General features: G+C 33.0%; 2 protein-coding genes across 2 annotated transcripts; both read right to left on the bottom strand.

The window, feature by feature from the left end:
• Nucleotides 1-2429, bottom strand: LOC132063399 (endo-1,3;1,4-beta-D-glucanase-like). Its single transcript, XM_059455919.1, has 7 exons — nucleotides 2205-2429; nucleotides 1982-2003; nucleotides 1278-1398; nucleotides 1007-1097; nucleotides 787-879; nucleotides 580-680; nucleotides 1-323 (listed from the first exon to the last, which is right to left on the bottom strand). Exons 1-7 carry the CDS (start codon nucleotides 2350-2352, stop codon nucleotides 183-185), a joined length of 717 nt encoding a protein of 238 aa, XP_059311902.1. The 5' UTR covers nucleotides 2353-2429; the 3' UTR covers nucleotides 1-182.
• Nucleotides 2430-11544: 9115 nt separating this feature from the next.
• LOC132061931 (uncharacterized) lies at nucleotides 11545-12075 on the bottom strand. Its single transcript, XM_059454605.1, has one exon. The coding sequence runs from the start codon at nucleotides 12073-12075 to the stop codon at nucleotides 11545-11547; it is 531 nt and encodes a 176-aa protein (XP_059310588.1).
• Nucleotides 12076-12676: the final 601 nt, after the last annotated feature.

Genomic DNA, 12676 nt, shown 5'->3' with positions numbered 1-12676 from the left:
TTTGGAAGAAATAAGCATCATAAGCTAAAACCATAATCATAGTTCATCATCATCTTTATAACAGGTTAATATTGCATATCACCAAATGCAGCGTACTTATTGTGACATAATCTTAACTTCCCTTGAGGAATTATGACAATCTCCTTTCTGAAAAATGACGTTCCAATTTAGTACTAACTTTTTCACTTGATGAACTTAGTAAACCAGTTTAACATATCTGAGTGAGCCTCTTCTGCAGATTTTACAGCTGATTCATCCTCAATGTTGTATCGAACTGTCCATCCATGTTCAACCCCTGGGAATATCTTCACAAAGCTTTCAATCTGCAAATAAGTGTCAGTTATTAGTCCCCCTTTTAAAACAGAATTATCGTCTTAATAATTCATCTTTTTTCTAGTAATCATCCTCAAGAAAAATATTAAACTTGCATGTCCAGGTTTTGATACAGAACTATAAGAAAAGGGCAATTCTAATTACTAATTGTCCTATTATTCCATCCCTTTTTGTTATAGCTTCTTCCTTATAATGATCTTCTTCTGACCATATAATAAACCTGAATGCTTAAAAGACACCACTTACCTCAGATTTTGCAGATAAGGCTTCGTCTAGTAGCTTCGCTTGGTCAGGCGGGAAAATATGGTCGTTTTCTGCTGCTAGTATTGCAATTGGAACTTTTACCTCTGGAAAATACAAGATTATCAGCTCGAAAAATTACGAAACTAGAGCATAAAATTACTTGTTCTTGTACCATGCAGGACAAGATGGAAAATTAATCTAAGCATGTACCATTTATCTCATCAACTGCAATAGGACCAGGATGTAAGATAACTGCAGCCCCAATAGTACTCTCATATTTTGCCAATTTAGAGACTACCAGTCCTGATGATGAAGCAAAATAAGGAGTCCATGAATCTCTCTTTAATTAAAGAAAAGCCAAATGATTATAGAAACAAGAAAATGTATTATAGTTCAGAATAGAAAGAAGTGAGAGACAAAATTCTTTCACCTCCCCAGCAAAAGCCTGCTGCCCCTATGGCAGAAACACCGTTACTCTTCAAATGTTCAACCACTGCTTTACCATCTTCACATCCTTTGTCCTAAAAGATGTAAGAACTAACTCAATGTCTAATACTCTTAAAAAAGAAATCTCCAAGAGATATTTCTACTATTCATTCATCGATATTCCCATTTCCACGAAGTTAATAGTTTCAACTTTCAAGTGGCAGCCACTCATATTCTATGGAATTAAAAAGTTCACAACAAGGCTGGGTACTAACCGTGCCATGATCTTTCAACCAAGTCTGTATGTCATGTTTCTCGCGATCTAGAGGTTCACCATAGAAAAAATCAGGAACAACCACCAAGTACCCTGCAGCTGCAACTTTATCTGCCAGCTTCCTGAATTACCCAAACAAAGCACACCCAAATACATTGAAACTCATTGCCCATGGACAAAGAAAAATCGTTTCAATATAAAAAACATCAAAAGCTAGACCAAATATATAATAACGGATTTGAAATTGTAACCGAGCATCGCCCGTTCGGTACCCGACTCATAAGTGCAAAGTTTCTCCGGCCTTTTGCTAATCGGGGCTAACACTCCGGAAACGAAAAATGCCAAAATAGGAACAAGGATGGATATTGAGGTATCATGAGGCTTTATGGAAGTCCAACATTTCTTTATCTTTAGGATTAATACTAATTGATAGAAAATAAAGTGTTAGAATATCCTACACTAGTCCCTCATAAGTTGTGTCAGGATTTCAAAAAAGGTTTAAATTGTCCTCAGCTACTCCACCTATTGCCTCAAGATTTGGCCTTAAGTTCTTGGGTTTGGATGCTCAGGTTCTTTCACATGAAAATCTTTAAAGAAAAAAAAAAAAAAAAGAAAAAAAAAAAAAAAAAAAAAAGAAAAAAAAAAAGGAAGAGTACTACTACACATAATAGTCATCAAATCTCAGCCAGGAAACTCTATATTTACCTCAAATTTGGAGCTTCATATCCTGCAAAAACCAATTATATAAATAAGAAATGATAGCTGATAAACCTAGAAGCTGCCATCTCTATGTTACTTTAATATGTGCAGATGAGTTATTATTACTAGTTTTAAGCTATTGATGATAAAAAACGATCAAGACTTTCAAACTGGTTGAAAACAACTGTAAAATTTACTATACTACTATATCAAGAAAGTTTATGTTTACCAAATACATCAGAAATGAGAAGAATGGCAAGCTTGGAATCAACAGATCCAGTAACATAACTGCTAAGTCCTCCAATATCTTGTAAATTCCCAGCTCCACAAGTTGAGTTGAGGGTTGGTGGATTCTTGATACATTGTGGTCCTGACATTCTCACTCCTCTCTTGCTAAAAAAGTAATGGTTGTTTGCAGATTAGAGGAAATATTAAAGTTGCAGATTGGAGCAACACATAGTATATAACTAACATTAGTTGAACTTTCAAAAGGCATTTGTTTCTAGTGGTGAGGGACTACGTCACCACCTACGTTTATATCATACCTAAAAAATGATACTCCTCCGTCCGTTTTTACTTGTCTTGTGTACTAACAACCATGTATGTTCATTTTTTACTTATACAATTTAGGGCCTGTTTGGAAAGCCACCTGGTAATTGGAATTGGTGTTATTACTACCTTAGTAATTACACAGCAATGTGTAATTACAACAACCTATTTGTTTATCATAACGTAATTACAGTGTAATTACAAGCGTGCTGTTTGGTTGCACAAGTATAATTACACAGTTAGTTTAATTTAAAAATAAAATTTAATTAGAAAAAAATTAAAATTAAAATTTAAAAATATTTGCCTTTATAAATGATATTAAATTAGTTATTTAATAACACATTGTTTCTTTAATATATTAATTAATAATCATATATTTGTAACTGATATTGTAAAAAATAATTGATATATATTTTTCAAATTAATAATATTTAATTTTAATTAATTGTAAAACTTAAAAAGAAGACACTTTTTCTGAGAACACCATGGATTGGATGTTTGACAAAAAAATAATATTTATAAATATAATGCCATAACATTATTCAAATGTTTGACACAAAAAACCATCAACTGTAAGTGAAAACTAAACAACATACAATGTGAAATAACAAGCCAATAGTCCTAAAGCAAATAACTTAAAATTGAAAATATAACCTAAATTCAAAATCCAAAAGAAAAAGTTTAACATAATACTCTTACGTCAAATTCTAACATTACATAAGGAAGTTCCAACGTAACTAACCTCTTTCACAACGAATTCTACTTTAATAACGTCGTTAAGATTTATATCAATAAGTTTGTTAATGACTCATTCTTTCCAATATTAAGAGGTGTAGTTTCAAAAATTAGAATAATAGCACGGTTATGCTAAATGTAGAAATAAAAAAAAAATATGAGCAATTATATGGAACCACAAGAAGTAAAGGTTGGGAATGAGAAGAAAGGAAATGAAGAATAAATAATATAAAAAAATACATTTAAAAATAAAATAAAATAATAGAAATAAAAAATAAATAAAAAATAATAGAAATTAAAATAAAATAAAAAAGAAACAAACTAAAGTAACTTTGTAATTGCAGGGTGTATTTACACCAAATTCTCAAACCCCTCTCCCCCCCTCTCCCCTCTTGAGAATTGGAGAGTGTAATTACACCCTCTCAATTACACCAAATTCCCACCTAGGGCTTGTTTGGAAAGCCACTCAGGTAATTGAAATTGGATGTAATTACACAGTTTGGCTTGTTTGTTTGACCAAGTAATTACACAATTAAGTGGGAATTGGGTGTAATTGAGAGGGCTGTAATTACACTTCTCCGATTCTCGGGTTGGGGGGGGGGGGGGGGGGGGGGTGTTGAGAATTGGGTGATTACACTTTGTAATTACAGGGTTACTTTTTAGTTTGTTTCTTTTTTGTTTATTTTAATTTATTTTTATTTTTAATTTATTTTAATTCCTTTTTATTTTTACTTTTTAATTATTTTTATTTTTTAAAATGTATTTTTCTTTTTATATTATTTATTTTTCATTTCCTTTCTTCTCATTCCCAACCTTTACTTCTTGTGGTTTCATGTAATTGCTCGTATTTTTTTTTATTTTTTTATTTTATTCATTTAGCATAACCATGTTATTATTCTAATTTTGAAACTACACCTCTTAATATTGAAAAGAATGAGTCATTAATAAACATGGCATATAATGAGTGACGTTATTAAAGTAGAATTTCATTGTGATGAGGTTATAAACTTATATTTTTCCTTTCTTTTGAATTATTTACTTAAGTTACGTTGGAACTTATTTATGTACTGTTGGAATTTGACATAAGAGTATTATGTTAAACTTTTTCTTTTGGATTTTGAATTTAGATTATATTTTCAATTTTAAGTTATTTGCTTGCACATTGCATGTTGTTTATTTTTCACTTACATTTGGTGGATTTTTTGTGTCAAACATTTGAATAATGTTATGGCATTATGTCTATAAATATTTTTTTTTGTCAAACATCCAATCCATGATGTTCTCACAAAAAAAAAAGTCTTCTTTAAGTTTTATAATTAATTAAAATTAAATATTATTAATTTGAAAAATATATATCAATTATTTTTACAATATTAGTTACAGATATATGATTATTAATTAATATATTTTCAGGAAACAGTGTGTTATTAAATAACAAATTTAATATCATTTATAAAGGCAAATATTTTTTAAATATTAATTTTAGATTTTTTGTAATTAAATTTTAATTTTAAATTAAACTAACTGTGTAATTACATTTGTGAAACCAACAGCACGCTTGTAATTATACTGTAATTACGTTATGACAAACAAACAAGTCGTTGTAATTACACTACTGTGTAATTACTAGGCTGTGTAATTATACAACCCTAGTAATTACACCAATTCCAATTACCATGTTTCCAAATAGGCTCCTAATTGTGTAATTACTTGGTCAAACAAACAGGCCAAACTGTGTAATTACACCCAATTACAATTACCTGGGTGACTTTCCAAATAGGCCCTTAGAAAACTAAGATAGAATTTAAGACTTAGTTCCTAATTTTACCCTTATTATTTACTACAATCACTTATCAATGCATTTTCTAAAGCATTGCATTTATTATATTCTAAATACAATATAGTAAAATTGTCATTCTATTTTTAGCTCCTTAATGAAAGTGTCAAGTCAATACATGACAAGTAAAAAATGGACGGAGGGTGTATTCTTCAATTAGTCAACTTTTGGACTACGACGTGGTTCATAATTTATAAGGTACCATTAAAATTTTGACTAGTCTAATTTTTTTCCTTCTTTCCTTCGAATTCTGAGAAAGAGAGGAAAGAAGAGAACAATAGGTCTTCATGCGATTAAACACTCTACCAGTCGAATGCATACTAAAGTTGCAAACATAATCCATTGAAATCTTTGAACAAGTATAGCAATTTTTCTACGAGAATGTTCTTTAAATGGAGCCTTTTAAACCAGCTTGACCGTAATAACTGACGGTGTCGATGCTTAGGTTCGGTCTGTTAATTTATTGTGTATAACTTTTCATCTTGGTTTTTTCCCTTTCTTTTTTGGTTCGGTTTAGTCAAATATTTTGTACTTTATTCTTAAAGCTTCAAATAAGAATATTAAGAGGAATCATGGTAGTCTAATTGTGAACTTCCACCTTATTGTTGGGGTTCAATTTCCTACCTTAATAGGGGGATACGGTCTTGTGGTAAGAGTTTATCCGCACACACACATGTATATAATGAATTTAGAACTGAAAACCTTGAAGATCGACTCATTGTTTTAAAAGGTTTTTTTGAAACTTGCTCCCAGGCGGGGTACTTGCAAAACACCCTATGGCTCACGTGTGGGGCTTTGTTCTGTGAGGTTTACGCCTCAAGCGCCAGATTGTGCGCTCTAAACACGCCTAATACTCAACGCTTAGGCTTGCCAACAATCCCTACACAAATCATGTTTTAAATTACGTAATTAACACTGTTGATCCTCAAATTCTTTAATATAATATTTATGTTCCATCTAACAAATATGAAGATTGAGAGTAACTCAAATAACAAGTCATAATATTTGAATATTTATGATTGAGAACACTGTGAGTGTGAACATAAATTGAACATTTCTTTTGAAAATACATAGTGAAAAAATTATCTTTGTGTTGTAAAATAAGAATAATATAAGACAAGAAATGTAGACAAAGATTTAGAGAGGAGAAGAAGACTTTCTTCTTATTTCAAGTATGTTCAAATATCTTCAAGTGTGTTTCTTATGTCTTCTTGTAGGAGTAGAAATACCCATTTATAGAGGGTAGAATTCCATCCGAATGTTACAATCTATTAACTAGTCTACTAAATACATTCATGAATAAACTAAGATGTTACGAAAGGGACATCCACATTCAGTTGATTTATAACACTCCCCCTTGGATGTCTATTGATGGTGTGCCTCGTTAAAACCTTACTAGAAAAAATTCAGTGGGAAAAATCCTTGGTGAAGGAAAAAGAGTACACACATCTTGTAATACGCATTGAGTGTTAGCTGCCTCATTAAAAAAAAAAAAAAAAAAAAAACTTACCAGGAAAACCCATTTGGGACAAAACCTCGGTTAAGGGAAAAAGAGTATAGCACGTTTTTGCTCCCCCTAATGAGAACTACAGTCTAAATGCTTGAGTCTTTGCATTCCAATCTTATGCACCATCTTCTCGAAAGTTGCAGTTGGTAGAGACTTAGTGAACAAATTAGCCATATTATCACTTGAACGAATCTGTTACACGTTGATATCACCATTGTTTTGGAGCTCGTGTGTGACGAACAATTTTGGTGAAATGTGCTTTGTCCTATCTCCTTTGATGAATCCTCCCTTCAATTGAGCAATGTATGCTGCATTATCTTCATGTAAGATTGTGGGTATTTTGTCACATTTCAAACCACACTTTTCTCGAATGAGATGTATCATTGACCTCAGCCACACAACTTCTCGGCTTGCTTCATGAATTGCTATTATCTCAGCATGATTTGATGAGGTAGCTATGATAGACTGCTTTGTAAATCGTCAAGATATGGCAGCACCCCCACATATAAACACATAGCCTATTTGAGATCTAGCTTTGTGTGGGTCAGATAAATACCTTGCATCGGCATAACCAACAAGATCGGGACTGCAATTGTTAGAATAAAATAAGCCCAAATTGATAGTCCTTTTTAGATACCTCAATATGTGTTTAATTAGTTCTAGTGTCTCTTGTAGTAGGAGCACAACTATATCTTGCTAACATATTAACTGAAAATGATATGTCAGGCCTTGTTGTATTGGCAAGATACATTAGCACACCAATTGCATTAAGATATGATACTTCAAGACCAAGAATTTTCTCATTCTTTTCTTGAGGTTGAAACGGATCTTTATTCACATCAAGTGATCGAATAACTATGGGAGTACTTAATGGATGTGCTTCATCCATATAAAATCGTTTCAACATTTTCTCTATATAGGCAGATTGATGGACAGAAATACCATCTGTCAAATGTTCAATTTGCAAACCAAGGCATAATTTTGTCTTGCCAAGATCTTTCATCTCAAATTCCTTCGTTAAATAATCAATTGCCTTTTTTAGCTCTGCAGGAGTTCCAATAAGGTTTATGTCGTCAACATATACAACAAGTACAACAAACTTCGATATTATTTTCTTTATAAAAACACATGGGCAAATGGCATCATTTGTATAGTCTTCCTTTAACAAATACTCACTAAGACGGTTATACCACGTATCGGATTGCTTCCGGACCATACAATGATCTTTGCAATCGATTGAATACATTTCTCGAGTCTTTGAACTACGTACTTCGTGCATCTTAAATCCTTCAAGGAATTTTCATGCATATATATATATATATATATATATATATATATATATATGTTCATCTTTCAAGTGATCCTAATGAGATAACGTAACGTTATTGCATCCATAATCTAGTCAAGCGTCTCTTCGAGTCGACACCGGTGCCTTTGTGAAAATCTTTGTGCAAACGGGCGTGGCTTATATCTTTGTATCTCATTTTCTCATTTCTTTTTTGCATTCATAACCAACGGGTTTAATACGTCTCTTTGGTTATCGAAACAACTTAGGCCTTTGTGATAAGTTATCCTTGTTATTCCATAAGGTGGGATAAAATGCCAATCCCGGGTAACTAATCTTTGGATTAGTTATACTCGAATTTCTTTTCGCAACCAAATAATAAGAAGGCACATTTTATCCGGGGGGCTTTCCTTCAATAAACGACCTTAGGTGTTTGGACTACAGGTCCAAAAACTTCCCGTTTGCTAAGAAAGTTTAACTCTGATTGAATTGCCTCTTGCCACTTTGGCTAATCAAATCTTTCTCGACATTCTTTAACAGATTGGGGTTCAAGATCCTCACTATCTTGCATAATTCTTGTTGCAACATTATAAGCAAAGACATAATCCACATTTATTTCCAATCGATTCAAATTAGTCCCAACATCAATTGGATTAATTGATATTTCCTCATTTTCTTGAGTCTCGGGCTAATTTATTTCTTCAAGAATATTAGTATTGTTCAAATCTTGAATTTCATTATGAGGTTCTTTCGTAGTGTCATCTTGACCATTTATTTTTCTTTTTCTAGGATTTCGATCCTAAGAACCCAATGGTCTACCACGCTTCAGGCATGCTTTGGACACTTGCTATGGCACTAGTAGATGGTCCTACAGGAATATCAATGAGAATTGGGACATTCTCTGCAGGGATATGTGATTTGGTAATCCTTTTCAAATGCAGGAATGTGTACGACATTTGATTTGCTATTTTTTAAACAGTGAATAATCTTTTGGACCTCTTGCTCATAAATAGAAGCACGTGGATCAAGATGAGACAATGATGGATTATTCCACAAAATTTCCTTTTGTATTTCATTATTCTTTCCCCTTAATTTTGGGAAAATTGTCTCATCAAATCGACAATCTGCAAATCGAGTAGTGAACAAATCTCCTGTTAATGGTTCAAGGTAGCGAATAATGGAGGGCGATTCAAACCCAACATATATTCCTAATCTTCTTTGGGGACCCATCTTGGTGTGATGTAGTGGTGCTACAGGCACATATACGACACACCCAAAAATTCTTAGATGGTTATATTAGGTTCTTGACCCAAAACCAATTGTAACGGAGAAAATTTAAGATAACTTTTGGGTTTTAGACCAAGAAGTGTTGCTGCATGCAAAATAGCGTGACCCCAAACAGACATGGGCAACCTCATTTTCATAAGTAATGGTCCTGCAATCAACTGTAGACGTTTAATTAATGACTCTGCAAGGCCATTTTGAGTGTGAACATGAGCTATAGGATATTCAAATCTTATCCCAATTGATAAACAATAATCATTAAATGGTTGGGATGAAAATTCTACAGCATTATCAAGGCGAATAAACTTTATCGGATTATCAGGAAACTGTGCCCGTAATCGAATTATTTGTGCCAATAATTTCATAAACGCCAAGTTGCGAGATGACGGTAGAGATACACATTGTTCGAGGAACCACTAGATCTCGGAGTAAAGCATCTAAAGGCGTTAGTGCGTTAAAATTCTTATCCAAGACTTGTATCATTTTATGATGCCATGAGAACCGCTAGAAACATGTGAAGTGTATGGCTATACGTTCCAATGAAAGTTTCGTAAGGGGCCCAAATCCAACCTTTATAGGTGATGGACTTATAATTAACTTGCCTTGATAACGACCCGAAGAATAAATTTTAGACTTATTTAATCCAGATCAACTCTTTCGGCTAATCTTCCCAATGATGTCACATTTGAATTTTCTATAATGTCGTCTTCGCCATTATAGTATGTTCCGAGTTGGGATGTTCGCCCGATTAAAGCGGTACATGCCAAAGTACAAACGTATTGGATAGTTAGGTCCAATTCGCTTTTACACATGAGATCATCTAGAAGAAGTATGCCTAAAATATCTAAAAATGATCCATTTTTGTCCACAAAAATCCCCAATACGTTCCAAAAAATTCAAAGGATTCAAATCCACCTTTCTTGTAACATAATTAACTTGCCTTGATAACAAGAAGGACAAGAAAATGATATTTAAAAGTATTTCAGAATTCATCTCATGCCATTGTTTTAATGTGGTATCCATTTTGATGGATATCTTTACGATCATGCCAAAGTACAAACGTATTGGAGTCGGTAAGATTTACGATAGATGTTTATAATAAGTTTTGTCCAATATAAGCCTTAGACAAAGCAAAACTATTACGTAACAACTTTTCCGTAGACATCCTTAATCAAATATATTCAAGTTCACTACCATTGTTTTAATGTGGTATCCATTTTGAATATCTTTAAAACTTTAAGTTCCCTTCGGGACTTAGGAGAGAACATAGCATCGTTTATAATAAGTTTTGTTTCCTTAGGCAAAATTAAGATGGCTCTTCCGGAGCCTTCAATCAAATTAGTACTACCACAATCGGTATTAACATTTGCCTTAGCCATAAGTATATGAGAAAAATATTTCTTGTCTTTGAATATCGTGTGTGTAGTAGCAGAATCAATCAAACAGATGTCTTCATAACTGGATTTTAATCTAAGCTTACTTTAAGAGTTATCCATATCGTCAAATGGAATGACATACACAAAGTAAAATAAATACTCTAGCAAATATTAGTACTTCCAATAAAAATAAATACAAACCAATAATATTGTACACACAACTGAAACTTTACTCCAATATAACGTTTCAATTTAATGATCCAAATCAATAATCACGTAGGCATATTGTCTAATTTACAAGGTCAATGTAATAATTTAATGTTACATTCCAGTGATACCCATTAATTTCCTTATTAAAACTATTTGCAGACTGATCAAGTAACAGTTAAGTCGAATTAATATCAACCACACATAGTAAACAAATCATTAGACATACAATAAATCAAGAGTAGTATTTGAAAGAACAACAATGACATGAGACGTGATGTAATGAGAAATAGGTCCTTTGCCTAGAAAAATTTTCATCGTGTAATAGAACTCTTCTCATATTCTTAACTATTGGTAAATAAAATATACATAATTCACACTCCAAATAATCAATGCATATCCCTTTCTTAGTCTACTAGAACATCACGCCCCATTTTTTTTTCTAATCAAATGTTTACGGCATTGCAATTTAACACAAATATTACGTGGGAACCAATTCCTCACTTTCAACGAAAATTACTCTTTTCTAGTTCATACTTCATACTATAAATAACAAAGAAGTTAACCAATGATCCCTCCTCTCTTTTTTTCCAATGAAACATTAAATAAACACCAAAAACCGGTAATCTAATCAAAACATAATGAATAAATTTCATTAATAACTAACTATAATAATACGACTAGACTACTTAATGCTAATTGAAAAGCTAGTACTCATGTAAACGACTACTGTTGCATGATCATTTATTCACTAGTTACTATGACTAGAAAAAATTAAAATAAAACTACTCAATCACCTTTAACAACAAATCCATCACCAATCAAGTGATCTATCTTTCCTTCAGGGTGCTCAAAGAAATCTGCTAAATCTAAGTCTGTGATGTCAACTTGATTTTCAAAGATAAAATTAGCTTCGGGATTTTTCTCTTTCCTTTTAATTGATGCCTGATAAAGCTCAACCAAGTGCTTCACCGTATAACAGGTACGTGACCAGTGTCCACTTCCACCACATCGATAGCATTTATTTTCTGAGCTACGTGCTTCTGGCACTTCATGCCTATCATCCTTCTTTTTCCCTCTCTGGAAGTCATTCTTCTTTGATGAATGATTAATACCAAGAGAAGAATTTCTTCCTTGACCATTATCATGACCACGACCACAACCACTATCACTTGCACGACCATGACCACGACCGGGGCCACGACCTTTTCCACGCCTAGAGTAGTGGGTGTACACCTCATTCACTTCGGGGAATGGTGCAGCGCCAGTAGGCCGATTCTCGTGATTTTTCATCAGCAAATCATTGTTTTGTTCAGCCATAAGAAGTGAAACCTTTCTCTCGATATTACTGCTGCAGGAGCACATTCGAGGCATGAAAGGTGGAGAACGTCTTTTCCAGCTTATCAGAATCACTAATCGTCTCTCCACATAGTCTCAATATAGAATTACGAACATCTCGGTGTGTGCTTCTCAGAATCGACTTGAAATCTTATAGCCTTAGATTGATCCATTCGTGCCGTACTTTTGGGAGGAAGACCGTCTTCAGGTGGTCATACCTTTCTTTCAAGTTTTTTCATAAAATGAGTGGATCCTTAATAGTAAGATATTCAATCTTCAGGGCTTCATCAAGGTGATGATGCAAGAATATCATAGCCTTGGAATTTTCTTGGTTGGATGCTTTATATTTTTCTTTAATGGTGTCGCTAAGACCCATATCATCCAGATGGATTTCAGCATCTAGCACCCATGATAGGTAGTTCTTGCCCGAAATATCAAGGGCAACAAACTCAAGTTTCGTGAGGTTAGCCATAAAATAGAGATAAGAAAAATAGTACCTTAGCCTTCGAAAATTTCTTTAGACGGTAGAGTCTCGTGCTGATAACGTGTTGTAAAATAAGAATAATATAAGACAAGAAATGTA

Source organism: Lycium ferocissimum, chromosome 7 (genome assembly GCF_029784015.1).
Source record: "Lycium ferocissimum isolate CSIRO_LF1 chromosome 7, AGI_CSIRO_Lferr_CH_V1, whole genome shotgun sequence".
Classification (NCBI taxonomy): Eukaryota; Viridiplantae; Streptophyta; class Magnoliopsida; order Solanales; family Solanaceae; genus Lycium; species Lycium ferocissimum.
The sequence above is the reverse complement of the archived record's forward strand: the minus strand, read 5'-3'. Positions and strand labels throughout refer to the sequence as shown.